At 39.0% G+C, this 17,675-nt stretch overlaps 1 protein-coding gene across 4 annotated transcripts in view; it reads left to right on the top strand.

Annotated features, from left to right (window-relative positions):
• Nucleotides 1-2,435: 2,435 nt before the first annotated feature.
• Nucleotides 2,436-17,675, top strand: part of ccdc50 (coiled-coil domain containing 50) — a 34,791-nt gene continuing 19,551 nt past the window's right edge. For 2 of the 4 annotated variants that reach the window (XM_035413829.1, XM_035413827.1), the window contains exons 1-2: nt 2,448-2,735; nt 14,008-14,070. In XM_035413829.1, the coding sequence (XP_035269720.1) occupies nt 2,687-2,735; nt 14,008-14,070 (112 nt within the window). In that variant the 5' untranslated portion in view covers nt 2,448-2,686. Of the gene's footprint in view, nt 2,736-14,007; nt 14,071-17,675 lie in introns of all 4 variants that reach the window. The other 2 variants (XM_035413825.1, XM_035413826.1) reach the window with 2 other exon arrangements.

Genomic DNA, 17,675 nt, shown 5'->3' with positions numbered 1-17,675 from the left:
CCTCATCACCATAATGGCATCTGCCACATTGTTCATCTCTTTCACAAAGACACTGAGGCCTGGCACCATCTGAAAAATACAATGTAAATCTACAATTGGCTGAACAGTAAGTTGAGAGTTTTCTTATATAGCAACCTGTGAATAGTAGTACTGACTTAATACTTAAATACTGACTTACTGTTTAATAAGGGATAACATCAGATCCAAAGATGTTCAAAATGCAATGGATTCCCTTACAGGAATTTAATATAGTGCAATGTAGTTTGTGTAATTTTTGGAAAATATAACAATACATTTTTTTATGTTGATGATACATTAATTTCTGTTTGCCAAGCTGTGTTTTTAATGCTTGGTTCAACAGCATTTTAGTGTTACTAGCTTGGATATATTACATTTAAAATAATATAAAATACAAAGACACAAAACAAATTCTGTTGTATTCTATAGTTTTTGAATATGGAATGAAATTTTGAAATCTTGCTATGGCACAAAAAATGTCTAACATACCGGTCCTTTGACAGATTATAATCAGGTCATTTAATAGTTAGGTTTGAATAAAATGCATTTGTTTAAATGAAATACAAGCTATATTATGTCATTATTTTGCTTCCAGGTTTTGCCATTATCCCCTCCCAATACACTAGCTAATTATGTGTAAACATGGCATATTACTTTTCAATAAATCCAAATTTGTTATGATATCATGTATGATGTCATTTGTTAAAAGTTAAATGCGTATATTAATTGTAGTAATAGTAGTCGCCATTGTTGTCGTTCTTGTTGTTACTGCTGTCTGTGTGTGCGTGTGCTGTGTGGGGTGTGTGGGAAGGATACTCCATACATCTGTCCTCCTCTTGGACCATAAACATTTGCCCATGTTGTGAAATAGAAGACAAGTCATGCTGTGGCACACACCATAGAAAGTAATAAATGATGGAGATATACTGTACAACTCCTTGAACACAGAAAGTGCAGCATTCACTGTAGTCACTAGGGGGAGCATAAATAAAAGGAATCAAGATAGTGAGACGTGAGGAAACAGCTTGAATCTTAATTGAAACTCATTTGTCACTGCAGATAGCTTATAAAATTTTGTTGAAAGAACTACAGTTTAATTGTTCATATTCAGGAGAAACTGTGTAGGTATGCACATAAAATATAATTATTGTGAGATATACAGCTTAAGAAAAAACATTGATACAATGTACATGCTGACACTGTAAAGCTGTGAGATAAATCAGTTTAGTTTTCACAGTTTTCTGTTTTGTGTTTGTTTTATGATTTGTTCTGTGTTTTTCTCAAATTTTGTCATTTTTGAAGTCATCAAATGTCCTCTCCAACTGGGCTCTTTTTTAAAAAAAGGGAAAAAAGGGCAAATTTCTCTGTTTCTGTTCACTTTTATACCTCCTGCTACAGTAATTACATCACAAACCCTGTGCGTCTAAACAGGAAATGGGAAACAGGTGCTTTGTGGCTCCTGTGTAAACATATTAGCTCACTTGGACTGTTGTACTGTATGTGTGAGAGAGACAAAAGGAATATGCTTCTAATCAGTATGTGTCTGTATGCTGGAGTGCTTCATATCTGCCCTCTCAGAAAGAAAAACATATTACACTAATCTAATTTTAATATTCTCTCTCTCTAGTAACTAGTAACATAGTCACATAGTAACTATGTGTTAAGCAAGGATTGGTATTTTTTCTATATTCTTTGGTTTGTTTATTTGGGTCTTTGTTTTGTTGGTGTTGTTTGAGGGTAGCTCAATTGGGTGGGATATAAGGTTATCAGTATGGTTTGTTTCTTTATTTTTTATTTCTAATGCCCTTTGTTTAAAGTTATGTTAAATGAAGGGTTTTTTAAAAGTCTCTCTCTCTCTCTCTCAAAATGGCTTTTTGTCAGGATATACAGGATATGCACATATTACCATACAATAGATTGGAAGATGGATAAATAAACAGATGGACTGATTACTGCTGAGACATATGGCAACATTTGTTCCTCACTAATTCAAATGTGTCTGGTTTGCACTAGTGGGGTTATTTGTTGAACATGCCATAAAATAAACATGTTTACTTTTTTGTGCAATTAGCTAACAAAAAGTTCACATGATTTCAAGAATCATAGATACTGGTTTTCTTTCTAAGGCACAAACGTATAATAGCTTTAACAAAATCAATGCTGACTTATAAAATGAGATTCATCTAATATTTCATCTGCCTTAAATAATCCTTACAATGATTTGTCAGCGTTTTAAATATTATAACAAAAACAACTGGCAGACAGATGTAGTGAATGTGGCTGGCCGATGACACCATCATAATGGTGTATCAATGAAAAGCTGTGGTTCCTCTCGCTTTTGCTGCATTCGACTTCGCAATACTGCGCTTGGCAGTTTGATCTATCTTGCTTTCCGTAGCTATCACAGCAGCGTTTTCCTGATTGTTTCATTGCATCAAATTCGCATCTGCAGAAGAGCGAGAGGGAGGTCCTACTCCTGAGTGAAAAATTTTGTGTCTGCCAGCCAGTAAGGCGGTCACAAAAAACTAATCAAAGGCACATACGGGCTCAAAACATTCTTCGGGTACCTACCAGAAAGCTATCAATCAGTCTCAGATAACCTTCGGAAAATCGAGTTGTAACGTAATTCACATAATTCAACACTAACCGCGATTGAAATATCACCAACATGGCTGATTTTAGTATTGATCAGAACAAATTACCTGGAGTAAAAGAAGGTAAGTTGTATATAGCTACATGTGTCTACATCCGTTTGACATGTCAGATTTTTTTTTACGTCCAAGTGTAATGCGTGGTCCCGTATAGCGCTATAGCTACACCTTAGCCAAACTGGAAATGGACAAAAGCAAGTGTATGAGCAATATGACAAAATTATTTTAGCTATATTGTCCTTTCATGTAATGTTAGCTTATTAGTTAACCGGTTTGTCTTATCCAGCTCTTTGTAAAGGGACAAGCATATTATATTCTTTTAAAATACGCGTCACATAGTCTAAACTTCTAAATATTTTTCGTGTACGTTATGCGGCTTGGAACGAACTGGCCAGCCAAGTTACACATATTTTCATGCGTGTGATGTTTGTGCTTGTATGTCTGGCTAATAATTAGCTATGTAGCTAGCTGAAATTGTGAAGTCCTCTGTGTTTCACACTCTTAAATACACGCAGGGAGATAACCCGTTGAGAAACTGTATTGTAGATCTTCAAGCCTTTCCCCAATTCGCTATCTTGTACATTTTGAATATGAGAGAACGTAGCTAACGTACAATAAACAATGGATTCCCGTAGTGTAGCACTGCCTGAATTACACTCTATGGACACCTCTCCGATAGCTCTCTGACAACGTTAGGCTATTAATGTTTGCATCGGGAAAGCAAAAGGCCGAGGTAGGCTGATACGTAATCATATTTCTTATTATATGTGTAAATAAGCCGTAGCAAATTTACAATAAGGTAATGCGATGGAAACGAAACGTTGGAAGTCACACACAAATGTAGATTAATAGTGGACGCATATCCTACATTTTCTGAGACACGCCTACATAAAGCGTGTCTTAGAAATAATACATATGAGTAGCTTTTCTTTTTTTCCTAGCCTGTGCATGGCAAGGCGATGGTCCTAACTGAACACGATGAAGTGTTTCATGATAAACTCGATGTAGCTGTGATACGCGACTCCATATCGTATTATGATGTGCTACTATGTGATACAATTTTCAACACGTGAGTAGACAGGGCCAGACGAGAACTTGGTGACTTATTTGATAAGGAGCAGCTGTCACATTTGAAGTCCTAAAGAGTCCTATGAATATGATACATCAGAATATGAAACGTGTGCCGCCAACATCACCACCACCATCACTCCAAAGGGAATTTAATCAGCCTGTTTTCCAATATTGTCACCAAGTGTTCCAGCACAGCAGTCTGTTGGGCCAACATAGAATTCAAGGCCAGTATAGTTTAACTGGTCCAAACTGTGTCTCCGTATGGAGATAAAACTCTACTTTCAGACAATCCAGATGTGGTAAATGGCACATGAATATCAAGGATAGATACAGGCCTGGGTATAGGAGGCATTTTCAAGAGGCACTTAGTGTTTTAATGCTTGTTAGAGGCTAGCCCAAGTCCAATTGCCTAACCACTACTCCATACTCATGCTTTTTGAAGGATGTCAAATGTATCATTTTGCTTTGATATAGTATAAGCTGTGTATTTGAGCAACAATAATGTCCTAGGGGTCTGGGGAGGTGCAGCTCAGTTTGTTCATGGATTGTTGTCACCTCACTGGAGACATTTGCTAAATACTGATTGATCAAGCATGATTCAGCTCCCTTCACAAATGTTCTCTGATGTTTTCTGTAGTGGGTGTGTGGGCAAGTCTTTATGTGAGTATTCCTGCAATGTTGGAAGAATGATGTATGCCTGTTGTTAATTTACATATCTAAAAAGAACCTTAAGTTTAAACCTCAAGACTTTAATATTCAGATGATCTCTTCAGTCCAGCAAATAACCATAAACTCAAGTATACTTTTTAGTCCCCTGATGTTTGAATTAATAATTCATACATACTGTCAGGAGAGACATACAGTTTCAGTTGTCCACCACCCAGGGGTTTATGGAGCCTCTATTTCAAACCATGAGCTAAACAGGCTTTCTGTTAATTGGCACAGTTTTCTTAGTTAAACATTCAGTTACCACTTAATCAGGTGCCTGAGTAAAATGGGGGAAACAGAGGAATGTTTTTGCCCATTGGCACTTAAAACATGTTTGAATTAGCGTAGCATGTTAAACTATGCGGAAATACATTACAGTGTCCACAATGAACATGTAACATGGTTTTTCTTTTAGGAGGGGGGGGCATTGATTTGAAACGAGCAGCGTGCTCTACCATGTTACTAAAATAGTTTTAGGCGAACAGATGGAAAGTGTTCCCACTAGGGGCAAGTAGCCTAAATCCAAACAGAGGCAGCTGTGAAGGTCACACATTTAGGCTATATAAATTATGGTCAGTGGTCTATACTTTGTTGTTAAATTTAATCATCACTGTCGGTCGTTTTACTGCCGGTTTTTATGTATTTATGTTGATGTGTGAAAACCTGTGCCTAAGAACTAATGGCAAGCATTGGACATTACATTACATTTATTTGGCAGACGCTTTTATCCAAAGCGACGTACAAAAAGTGTATCAAGTATCGGAAGATTGGCCTTCCAATGTTCAACTGTGAAATGTTTTTTTCAGCTGTATCACATTGATCCAGAGATATTGGGTGTTTTCCTCAGCACATTCTTTTTAAGTTCAGAGTGACAGTTCTCATCAAACCCAGTGTTGTCCAGAAATCTTACCCCATGGAAAACAGAAGCAAGGGTCACTTTTATATCTTAACCCTCAGGTCATGATTCTAGTATAGAAAAGTGACACCCCCCCCCCACCTAATAGGAAAATGACACACATATTGTAATCTTGTTTTTTTTAGATAGAGATCCATTTTCCATAGCATAGAAAAATGATCCATGTATTGTAATATATGATCTTGGCATTAAGGCTGATTTTTCAAAAAAATTTCAAAGCAAAAAAACATTGTTTGTTGTGATATTGAGTTAAAACTCTCAGAGCTTTTTGAGCTTTTTTTGAGCTTTTTGACTGAACCACATGTTCCTCTTCAATGTTGTAGTGTCCTTTGGTCTTTTATGTTCTTTTATTGAATGTTTTATGAATATATTGACAGTTTAGTGTTTTGTTTTGCTTCTGCTATGAATCTGTCGATATGCAGTTGTGTGCTTTTATTGTAGGTTTTGTGAATTCTTGTGCCCCTAGTCTCAGGCCTAAGGAATTATGTTGCTTGCTTGCCTTAACCGTGTTGCTCACATTAATAGAGGAAAACACAATCGGTCTCTTAAATTAACCCATTTAAATCCATTTGAAATTGTCATAGTGCCCTCCACCACTGTGTAGTAATTCACAGTCTGTAGATGGGCTACAGTGTGTCTGCTAGAATGACTCATAAATCACCTGTAAATGATTGCCTTTGTGAATTAAATGAAATATGCAAAACTTAATGATCTTTTTTGTCTGTGGATCTGATTGCCGTTAGCCATTTTCATCAGTTCTTTGACTTTCCCGTTATACAAATCAGCAATCAGGCTAAATTTTCATTGCATAGTTGACTGTATGTTAATAATAATAACTGTGTTTGTATAGCACTTTTCATGAAAAACTTGTAGCCCAAAGTGCTTTACATGAAAATGCAGATTAAAATAAAATATTGTTATGCTGTGAAATCATAAATATTTAAATTGCACAGCGCTCACTGAACTTTTCCCGTACGCCTTTTGACGTGTTTCACCCTCATCTGTATCTGTCTCAGATTCAGGCAGTCTTTTTGTGTTCTGTTGTACTCTTCATCCACTGGTCTAAAGATAAGTTGCATTCAGTAGAAATTTTATGGAACTGTCAGTAAACCGTGTATTTTTACTCTTTTGTGGGTTTTCACATTGTTTGTACGTTGTTTCATTTCCCCCATCTATAACAGTGTCATTTTTGTAGCTTTGCACTAATGATTACTTTATATGTAGTCCCTAATTGTTCACTTTGTTGTTTGTTTGTGTTGTTCTCAAATGATTGCTGAACTCTGAGTGCTTGGTGGGACCTCTTGGCAGAAAAGCTCTGACTTTCAGGTTGTCAGCCAGAGACAACAAAAAATTTAGGATAGTATATAGTGTTATATATGTTATGTCTTAATTTTTATTTTTTATCCAATTTGGAATGAAAAATAATACTTGTGGGATTGTATCAATATCCTCCATCAGTTTGCGATGAGATGAGATCAGTCCATCAACCTGAAACGCTCCCTTTGTCTGATGCTACAATCAAACATGCACAACCCTGTGGAGCTGCCGGCAACAGTTGGCATGGCAATTAGTCAGGATTTGGTAACAGGCCGTGGGCCACATCATTACAGTGAAACTCAGGATGAGTGATCCATCAGCTCCCAGTTATCCAATGATTTATTATGACTGGGTAAATTTGGCTTCTCTTTTGGAACAGTTGCCGTTTCTTAACTTTAGAATAACTCTCAAAGCAAAATACAGAGGCTGTGTTCTGGCATTTGAATTTTTCACTCTTTGGCAGTACACAAGTGATAATTACAGTATACCTTTGTAAATAGCATGTTTCTGGTTTTAAAAAACAGGCATCATCCTACTTTAATGATAGCCTTGATAATAGCTTAGGCCTCACGATAAGTGAAATTGAAAAATATAAAATGAAAACCAGTTTCTTTTTTTTTTCTCTTTACCTTCAAGAAGCTCATGCTAATCATAGACAAAACAATAAAGAGCTTAGGCTTAATGTAAGGATTTTGTATTTATCAATAATGTCAAACCACTATTTGCACTAATGGATTATTTTGTATCCCATATTGTTCTATTTAGCCTAATCCATTACGAATTTGGCAGCTTGTAGGCAATGGAAGTACTTTCTGAAGAAGTATGCGAAGGGGTGAATCTTTGGAGTCTGTAGGCAAGACTCAGAAGAGTTGCAAGCCATAAGTGCTTCTTATTTAATTATGCACCTAAACTAAAGATAGTTTTCTACTGTAAAGAACCCTGAGGTACTTTTTGGTTTTGAAATAAGTGGTATTTAAGGTTTGAGATTATTGGATTTTAAAGGGAAAGTTACCATTTTGGTTCTGTCAGTGACAACGCAGGAAGTTCAGTTGTGGAACTGAAAGTGCTGAAGCGGAGTTCTGGTAAAGAAGCAGGAATAGAAACAGGAAAAGAACATCTAAATGTCCTTTAGCGTTCTGCACTGTGCACTTTAAAGCCAAACTTTGGCTTGTTTTAGTTCTGCTCAGTTTTAGTTCTGCTCAGCTTTCATACAGTTCATCCAGTGCACAGAAGCCAGCACCATAATAGGAAAGCTTTTATGAACCAGAAAAGACCAATAGTACATTTTTCTTTTAGCTTTTGAAATCTGAGGCGAGAATGTGAACAGTTTTCTATCTAATGTCTTCCCTGCACCACCCGAGTTAACTAATGCTATTAGGATAGATTTGCCATTCTAACTAACATATGCAGACGGCATTATTTTGGCTTTACAATGAGTTGTTAATTGTTAAAGCAATAGTTTTGTCTCTTGCATCAGCTTAAATGGCTTGTCTTAGATGATGAAAGTACTGTTCTGGGCCTCACGTTTTACCCCAATTACGCTACTCCCCCATTTTCAACTTGACTGACCCAGTATGGCTTTTCTGTTCTTTGCCACAATGGAGGCAAATATCTGGATTTCAAATATCTGTAAATGTCACTTAAGACTACATTTCAACATCCTTAAAAAAATAAAGGAAGAAAAATATGTTTTTATGAACTGTACCTCCGTTTTTGTAGGGTGACCATATATTGGATTGCAAAAGAGGGACAAGGGCTGGTAGGTGTTATAAACACAATACTAGGCTATTTGTTTAGCCTGTATGTGGTCTATGGAATTAGCAAAACCTAACCAGGCATTTTTATGCATTTGGAAATATCCAGGAAAATTAGGACATCTGGTCAGCCTAGTTTTGGGCTGCGATCACCAGCTGTGATTCTCTTTTCCCCCTAGTCCATGTTTGCCTCATTTGTTTTGAGCACCAATTTAGACGGTAGAGAAAACTTGGCGATCGACTTGCCAAACTTCCGTACAGTCTCTTATGAGTAGGTTATCATTAATGTTAGCGGACTGAGGTCCACATCATGGCAAAACATGCCTAATGGAAATCCATCCTGAACCTATACAAGCCAGGCTGGTTTCAGCCCTGCAGTATAAACCTGGAAAAACAGTTTTTACTGTTCTATCTAAGGTGGAATAATAACTACCTGTTATGAGACTTATTTTAAAGTGTCCATGTCTGTCATCCGCTTTCGCTGTTGGCATATGGCCTGACAGAAATGGACACTAATGGAAGATGAAATGTACGCTAATTACTGGCCGAGTCCATCGATCGAAAGCGCAGATATCACATTGCGCTGCATCTGCCGCACGTTCGGTATGTGGAGGAAGTGGCCCTCTGAGACTCGTCTGAGCTCATCCTGTGCGTAGAAGGGCCTCCCTTGTGGTTGAGAAACAGCTGCTCTCAGTCCACGGAATTTCAAGGATGCCGTTCTGGAAGTGAGAGTGCGTTGTTTTTTGATTCTTGGCCGTGGTCCCCAGAGGTGTCTGTTAGGCTAACGTGAGCATGTTGAATGGGCCGTATCTTTCGCATTGGTCTTTTATTTATCACTGCCTACGCGCTGCAGATGTTCAAGCCAGGCTTTCAGGACGGCACTGTATCATGTTCACTGTAGTCCAACTCTAGATGTGTGCATGTAGGGATAGAGCACTGTTTGGCTTTTGTATCTGGATAAACTGAATCAAGGTCTGAATCATTTTGGCTGGGAATGCACACTGATTGGTGAGCTCCAACTGCTCAACATATTGGATGACAATAAGAATTTGCTTTTTAAATGAATCACTGAATGTTTCCCTTTGTTTGGGTTTCTGCTCTCAGACAGACAAAATAGGTCAACTTTGTTATGTGAATGCAGTGGGATCAAGGATGCACAACTCACGATGTTATCCAAATATTATCTTGACTACATCCTTTGGAACCACTGTATTAGATTCATTTTCGGTTATCTGTTTCCGGTCAATAAAAACATAGATTACATTGTTATCTACAAGTAAATCGCTGGTGTTGAAAAATACTTTTTAAGTTAAGTATGGAGATTTAATGTTTTTATACTTGCTGAAAAGATGTCCATATTCCAGACAGAGCTTGTAGCATTTTGAAAGCTCTTAAACCACTTTCCAATCCAGGGACCCCATGACAGCCATTCGTCATGTTTCACAATTACCAAAACTCATTATTTGCTGTTGAACAGGAGTATTTCAAATGAATGGTAACCAGATAATTGTGTTTAAGTATTGTTTGGATATCCAATTTAATCAAGCTGCTTTTAGCATGTAATGGATATCGGCACAATGTGGGTTTAATAGAATTGTGATTCAGGAGTTCATTTCAGCACAAGGCCTGTAATCACTTTACCAGATAAGTGTTTTGACAGCAGCCATCCAGGTGAAAATATGGAGGTTTAGGGAGTCTGGAAGGTAGAATGTTTTGCTGTACATTTACCATCTCCGCTACCACTGCTGTTGGACCTCCAAGCTGAAGAGTATCCACAGGGCACAACATTCGTCTAAACATGGAGGCATTGGTGCTCTGGCTAAAGAATGGGTTTTGATTTACAACAAAGGAGCCAGATCTACCGGACAATAATGTTCTGATTTACAAATGAATGGTACACGTAGATGAAGCAGTATTGCCATGCAACGTTATTGTATATTAGTGAGTCACCCAAGTCCTCGCATTCCGTGTCACCGATTGTTCACATGTGGCCTGTTGTCTTGTAGCTTGCATTTTCACTTTGCTGTGTTTTTCTGCTGTGTCACAACCAGGAGTGTATCTGGGGGCATGACATATGTTGTAAGCTTTGGAAGTACGTGCGTGGACTAGAAATAAATTTTGCATGTACCACTAGAGAACAAAATAAAAGATTGTTCAGTTTTCTTGTAACAAGAACCCATTTGTTTATGTTGATGCATTAAACATTTCATTTATGAACTTGAATTTAATCAGCATAAGGCAATTGAAGTGCTTTGCCTATGATTCACAGACAACATTAATATGGCAAAAAAACATTTTTACCAGTTCTTTCACCAAAGAGATTCAGCTGTGAAGTGGTGACAACAACATTAAGCTTTTTTTACAGCACTCATATTCTTGCATGCGTGTGTATCTGTCACTATCCCCACTAATTGTATTTCCTGACACTATATGTCTTTGAATACCCTGAGCTGTGGTTGGGTTACTATGGTAATGGCACACATCAGGTGCTGCTCAACCAATCAGTGAATGGTAACCCATGAGGGAGAGAACCGACTGCACGGGCAGTTAATTTGTTGGGTTGTAGTGCGGAAGACCAATGAGACCATAGAATGTTTGAACCCCAACTCTGGTCTCAGTCTTATCCATTGCCTATTAGGGTGTGAAGGACTATATGGGAAGCACTGAATTTCCTTTTCCTATGCTTTTTGGTGTACATTAGCTAACAACAGCATTACAGATGTTGTAGCTAATAGTTGCTAGCTACAAGGTTTTAATTAGCAATGAAATGCTCCACTAAACTTCGTAGTAATGTACTGTTTTACTTATTCATTATTCATGAAGATGAGGTTATCTTTCAGCAGAGCTGCTCATATAGTTTCTGACTGTTGGGGGCATTACGGTGGTCTGTCTGGTTCCAAAATGTTTAATTTTTAATAACCTGCTGCTAAATTGCTTTTAAATGGTCAGGGAATATGGTGCAAATGGATTTTAAAAGGGGAACTGAAGAAACAACTGTTGAGATTGGGACTGCATAGCTGTGTTTCTGGATGGCAGGTCGTAACAGATTCTGGAAAAAAAGAAAGGCTGCACATCCAGAGAAAACTGTCCCTTGAGTGTTAGTCATGTGTCAGCTTTTAGCAATTAGAGAATGATGTCATAAACGGCCAGATTTCAACATTATGCTCAACAAATGCGAACGGCTTGGCTTCTCTCGGTTTTCTTGGTGTCCTGTTAACTGGTGATTGCACATGTCCATTTGGTGTTCCTGTTCATCAGGTTCATACACACATTTGATTTTGAGCTGTAGATGTTGCTTTCCTGTGATTTCATGGTAAGTGTACATGGTGTGAGAAAAGCCATTACAAAGACACACGCTCTCACATATAATGTTTGGCCCCGTCAGCTGATTAAGGTTCACACATAGTACGCCACAGAAATTACTACCCCCCTGAAAACCTGTTTAATTACAGTTTTTTGAAATGGCTTTTCTTTACTTGGTCTGGATGGGGCATTTTGATTGTTGTTTACACCATCATCATATCGGTGACATCATCTGATGTGAATGTAGATGACGTTGCCATGTCGAGGATGCTTGAGAAAGGTAGATTTGAGGTGTGCTTCACTTTCTGGATTTTGCTACATTCCTACATTCTACAAGTTGCCCATGCAAGGTGATTGTAGTTGTATATTAATGACATCACAGTACCAATGGCCACATGTGGAAGCATTACATATGTGCACCTCTACCCTGTTTTTATCTTCAAATGCATCTCATTAAAAATGTCTTCAATAACAATTAGGCAGTTGTGAAGTCTCATATATTGGCCGATGTGTGGCAGAAGGAACATATACACAGCTTACTCATCGTGTTGAACAGGCATCATAAATATGCAAACTAAAGCCAAGACAAGCTGAGCTGCCCACACAGCCAATCCGTTGGCCTGAGAGTAGCTGTCAGGACAGAACAGCTTGAGCCAGCATACTTCACAAACACAAGATTTTTAAGGAGAGCTTAACTGTGAGCTCTTTACTGCCAAAGATTTTATTTATTAATTTTTGTTATCATAAAATGCAACATCGTAGATTGCCAAAATAAAAACCTTGCTCCCTCTGAATGTGCATATTTTATCATCTGCCCTATAAATAATTTCCCAGCTGTTTATTTACCTTTTTGGCAAATTTGAATGAATGCCAATTCTCTGCCTGTTCACTTAAGTAGGTTACTGTAATATGACCTTTTTTAGATATGGCAGTGATATGCCACGGTGGAGATCATGCACATCGTCTCCAATATGGCCCGTAGTCATAATGTGGAATATGAGTCACTGACGAGGGGCACTGCCAATTTTTCTTTCCTCTTAGCGATTAAACACAAGTCAAAAGGTCAAAATCAAATTTATTCCCCTCCTGTTCATCTGGTGTCTTTATTTTCAATTTACCCAATACTCCTTCATCTGTATAAAGCCTTTAAGGAACTATTAGTCTAGGCTACTAATGCTGGGAATGACTTTGTGTTATGCATACATGCATCTTGTTACTCCTGCACCTTTTCCGAAAGTCAGTGAATCTTCTCCATAGGCATATTAAATCACGCGGACACAGTGATATCTCCGTGGGGCCCGTTGTACATTGAAATGAAACACGGAACAAGTACTGAAAGCCACCCTGGTTGGGTGAAAACATCGAAATAGTAAATCAAGTGCAGCTGCCTTTGGAATGCTGTGTCAGGTGTGTTCAGGACAAAAACAGCAAGAACAGGTTCCAGGTGTCATGTGCAAGGTAAGCAGGCTGTAGTCTGTCCCCGAGCCTGGAGGCGTGTAAAGACAGTACACTGTTCCTCTGGCCCTCAGATTAAGGCAACAGACTCAAATTAGCACGCTAAATTGATCAGCTAATGTCGAGCATCGACATTAGCGGATCTCCAGGGCAGCCTGCTTTTACAAGAGGATTGAATCACTTAAATACAGTGTTTAGCACAATAGATTGAGCCTCATGAAAAGAACTAGCCTGTAGAAAGAATTCTCCCTTAACCAACCTTAACATTCAAGGACAACGTGGTGTGTTCAGTTTCCTATAGTTATAAGTAATTTATTTCTTTCAGGACAGGTTTCAGCCGGCGCACAAACATATTTAACCGAGTTGTGACATCTGTGAAAAGAAGCTCAAGCCAGCATTGTGGTTTGACTGTGGTTTCAGTTCATGTTTTTTTGCTTTATTTATGGACCAGGGTAAAAATAGTCTGCTACTGAATCTCTAAGATCAGGGCCGGCCTGTGGCTTATCCTTATTTGAATACATTAATCAAGAAAGCACCAACCATATTTAGTTCATTAGTCATTGCCTTGATTTCGCCGTATGTTTCCTCACCAAGCCATGATAGTGGACAGGAGTTAGTTCAAAACAATTACAGAGAACAGTGGAGCTCGTTTAAGTCTGGGTTGTTTGCCCCACGACATGTAATCAGGCTTTGTTATGCTTCTGGAACCAAGCTGTGGCAATCTGAAGCTATGCACCTCATAAGCACATTTCAGTAACACCAACAGCCGGTGACGCCATTCTGAAGTCCATCTTGCCTGTGCTTGTTTCCACAGTGTGTCGGGACTTTGCGGTGCTGGAGGACCACACGCTGGCCCACAGCCTCCAGGAGCAGGAAAGTAAGTAACCCTCTCTGTTGCCCTGCAAGTTAGGTAATCCCCTAGTGCTGGCTCAGGATCAGTTCCAGGTGTCTGAGCAGATTGGTTGGGGTTTGGATTTTGGCCGGATTTGCTGATTCTGGATCAGCAACTAGGGGCATGGGAAACCAAGATCATCTTCCTCTCTCTTTCCAAACAGCTCTGTGTTCCTGCTAGTAAAGGTAAACACAGTTCTCCATTTTATCCTTAGCAGGCCAATCGCGCAATTTGTGATTTCCAGAATTCCAATCTGATTAATCATCATGCTTTGTCAGTTAAGCTCTGCTGCATCAATCGGCCAATTTCCGGTGTTCTTTCTGCTTAAAAATATCATCACAGATTCTCTTCTCTTCTAGCAGTGTGGGAATGGCTTCAACATGTATGGATCTGGGAATTTCCGTGACATGTTAAAGTTTAAGGACGGAGCAGGTCAAATGAGGCCAATGGAGCTACTGTTATTTTATTATTAAGACATTTACACACTCGCCACTAACACTTAGCCCACACTTACCACTGTAATTGTGATCTGGATCATTCCAGAAACTTAAGCCAAAAACAGTCCAATTCACGGTAGTCTTTAAACCATTTGCAGCCATACCAAGATCAAAGCCCTCTGGGGGAAGCAGTGACATGCAGTTCCTCATATTAGTCTAGATTGCAAACTAAACTGCCCACCGTCCTGTATATTTTAGCCAAATAGAGTTTTTTGTACAAATCGCCACAAAGGAACCTTACTGACGATTATACTTACAGTAGAAACTGCTATGACACTCATATATGCTCAAGAAAGCTCCACTACATCCAAACTCCCAAACCACCGGTTGTATACAAGAAGAATGTTGTTGTGTGGTTTTGAGCCACAGCCAAGCACAGATCCATTGTGAGCCCCCTGGGTCTCTGTACCCATGGACTGAGCTGCATGTGTCTGTACTGTGGTTCTTTAAGGAATTCGTGATGAGACTGAAGGTAGGTGGGACAATTGGATTAGCTGGGATTTTGAATTCATTAGGGGACAGCTGTGTCATTGGAGTCTCAGTCTCTTGCCCTCCCTCTTTCTCTTTCTCTCCATCTTGCAACCTCCCTCCTTTTCAGACAGTGACAATCTCCAAATATCCAGTTTTTTGTTTTGGTTAAATCCTTAAAAATGGTAATACTATAGCCACCAGTGCCCTTCCTCTGTAATGCATTGGAAATGCTTGTGTTCCAGATGCGCTTCTCAAATCCTTCAGCATACGGCCTTCCTTTTAGCTGACCTGTCGCAAGAACACAGGCTACCCAGAATAGATCTCTAGCTCAGACATAACTTCCTCTACAAGCCACAAAGAATGCACATGTCCAGTCAAAATAACATCCCCAAGTTCTTCAGATGTATTTTTTTTTGGTATGGCTATGGAGCCATCATTGTGAAGTACCAGTTAAATCATCGGGTTATAGAATTTGTGGATGTCACGCTTCAGTCATATCACTGTAAAGTAATTTTCATTAACTGGTCAAAGAATGTTTGAAATGCAATGTATTATTCAGCCAATGCATTATCACCCAGGAAAAGCATGTCTGCTGAATAAGTTTTCTTATGCAAATTGTCCCTAAATAAATCCAAAAATAATAGTAAAGTCTAATTTATTCCCCCAAATTAATTAATTTTACAAATTTGTATCAAAACACGGTTAAAGTACAACTGCTGGACCAGGGCTGCTTGCTGATTTAATGTGGACTGAAGTTCCCTCCAGGTGCAGGAATTGTGAAACTGAAGGAGGCAGGGCCCAGAACTGCCATGGTTACAGATCTAGCTTTTATAGCCATTCTGTCACTCTCGCATCAGAGGTCAGAGGTCGGTGCAGTCACACAGCCCGGCTGTCCACTGCAGGCACAGAGACTTTGTCACTGTCACGCAAACAGATGGCCTTTCCAACACTTTATCACCCATGCTCTCTAAATAAAGGAAAATCTGGTTGTTTGGCAGCGTCTGTTTCCGATAACATCTTTCTCTCACTCACACACACACACACACACACACACACGCTTACACACTCCTAATATCTTTAGATATTTTACAGTTCCATTATGTGGCTAACCGTAATCCAAAGGGAAGCCATTTTATTGTGGCTTACTGAACTGTGTGCGCGGGCTCCCGTTTGTGAACCCAGATTAAAATGTGCCCAGAGCTTAATCTCACATTTTAGAGTCAGAATTCCCTTGAGCAGCAGAATTTTGCAGAACTCCGAGACGAGTCAGAATCAAGAGCCTCGCTACGCAATGAGACCGCTGACACTTTTCGCCCCGTTTCACCTCAGAATCCGGCCGAGACACCAACGTGTTGTGCTGCGAATGAATTCCGCTGTCATTGTTCCACAGCACCTTCTGCTCGTCTTTTGTAAGGACGGCCGACTCCCGCTGAGCTCGATATTTATTTTCGGGAGGAGCCAGATATTTTTACTTCACAGCCTTCACACCCTTGTCTCTGAACAAAGCTTTGTCTTAAGGTTATGGCCAAATGGCTTCTTGACACTAAGTCAACAAAGACAATGCCGTTGTGTGGTGAGACGTCATCCCGAGAATATGGCTCCCTCTTAGAAGTGAGTGCCTCCTTCCTGCATTCATAAGAACTGCAGTAAGTAAGCATTATGGGGTGTAAAATCTAATCATAATCTCATTTGCATGAAGCATGAAGCATTCTCCTTTTTCTAATTCTGATTAGGGAAGCTTGATGGAGCTGTTTCAATGTTTGGAAGTGCTTATGAAGCCTTTCCCAAAGTTCTATCAAATGTGGACTAAATGAAGCTATCCTCATGTTGCCAATTTATAGAGATACCACTCGAAAAAGTAGTTTCAAAAAATAAGCTGGTATTTTGGATGCGTGTGCTGCCTCTCACACAGCCAAATTTTTTGGTCAGTCTTTTTCAGTCACCCATTTTAGACTGCTGTGTGGGAAGAGAGCTCATTTTCACACCTTTCTTGAAGTGTCTGATGTTCGTATTATAACATGGCCCTTCAAACTACTTTAATACTTCAGTACTCTCTCCTTCTGTCAGACTAATGAAAGATTCTGTTCCTGGACTCCATCCAGACACCCAGAACAAGATGGCCTTTCTTTCGATAAAAATTATCTCTCTGTCAATTTATCTCTATAGAAATTCTAATGGAAATTTTAGCCAAATTTGTTTTTAGTTTCCATATTTTCTCTTGTAGTTGGGTTAGATAAACAGTGCAGACAGCCTTGAATATGTTTCTCTTTTGCAGCTTTATTTGCTATCTTGTTCTGAACTCTCTGTAACAACCTTTTCACGCCCTTGTATTTCAGACCCACAGAGTGTACTGTTTTTGCATTTGCAAACAGTTAATTTATCAGTTCGGGTAGTTTATTGCATTGCCAACCCACTTTACTCGGTTTGTTTGGTCTAATTTAGTGACTGAGGTATGAACATGAAAATAAACCTGAAACAGTCCATTTGGCTCTCCGGGTTCAGGTTTAGGGATCTCAACTGGAGTCCTTTTTATCATTGGTTGCTTCCTTTTTTGCATTAAATTTCATTATCTTAAGTCAAACTTTTAAAATTGAACCCGGCTAAAATGATAGATTTTAAATC

Source organism: Anguilla anguilla, chromosome 4, assembly GCF_013347855.1.
Source record: "Anguilla anguilla isolate fAngAng1 chromosome 4, fAngAng1.pri, whole genome shotgun sequence".
Classification (NCBI taxonomy): domain Eukaryota; kingdom Metazoa; phylum Chordata; class Actinopteri; order Anguilliformes; family Anguillidae; genus Anguilla; species Anguilla anguilla.
Note: the sequence above shows the minus strand (reverse complement) of the source record. Positions and strands in the feature narration are given on the sequence as shown.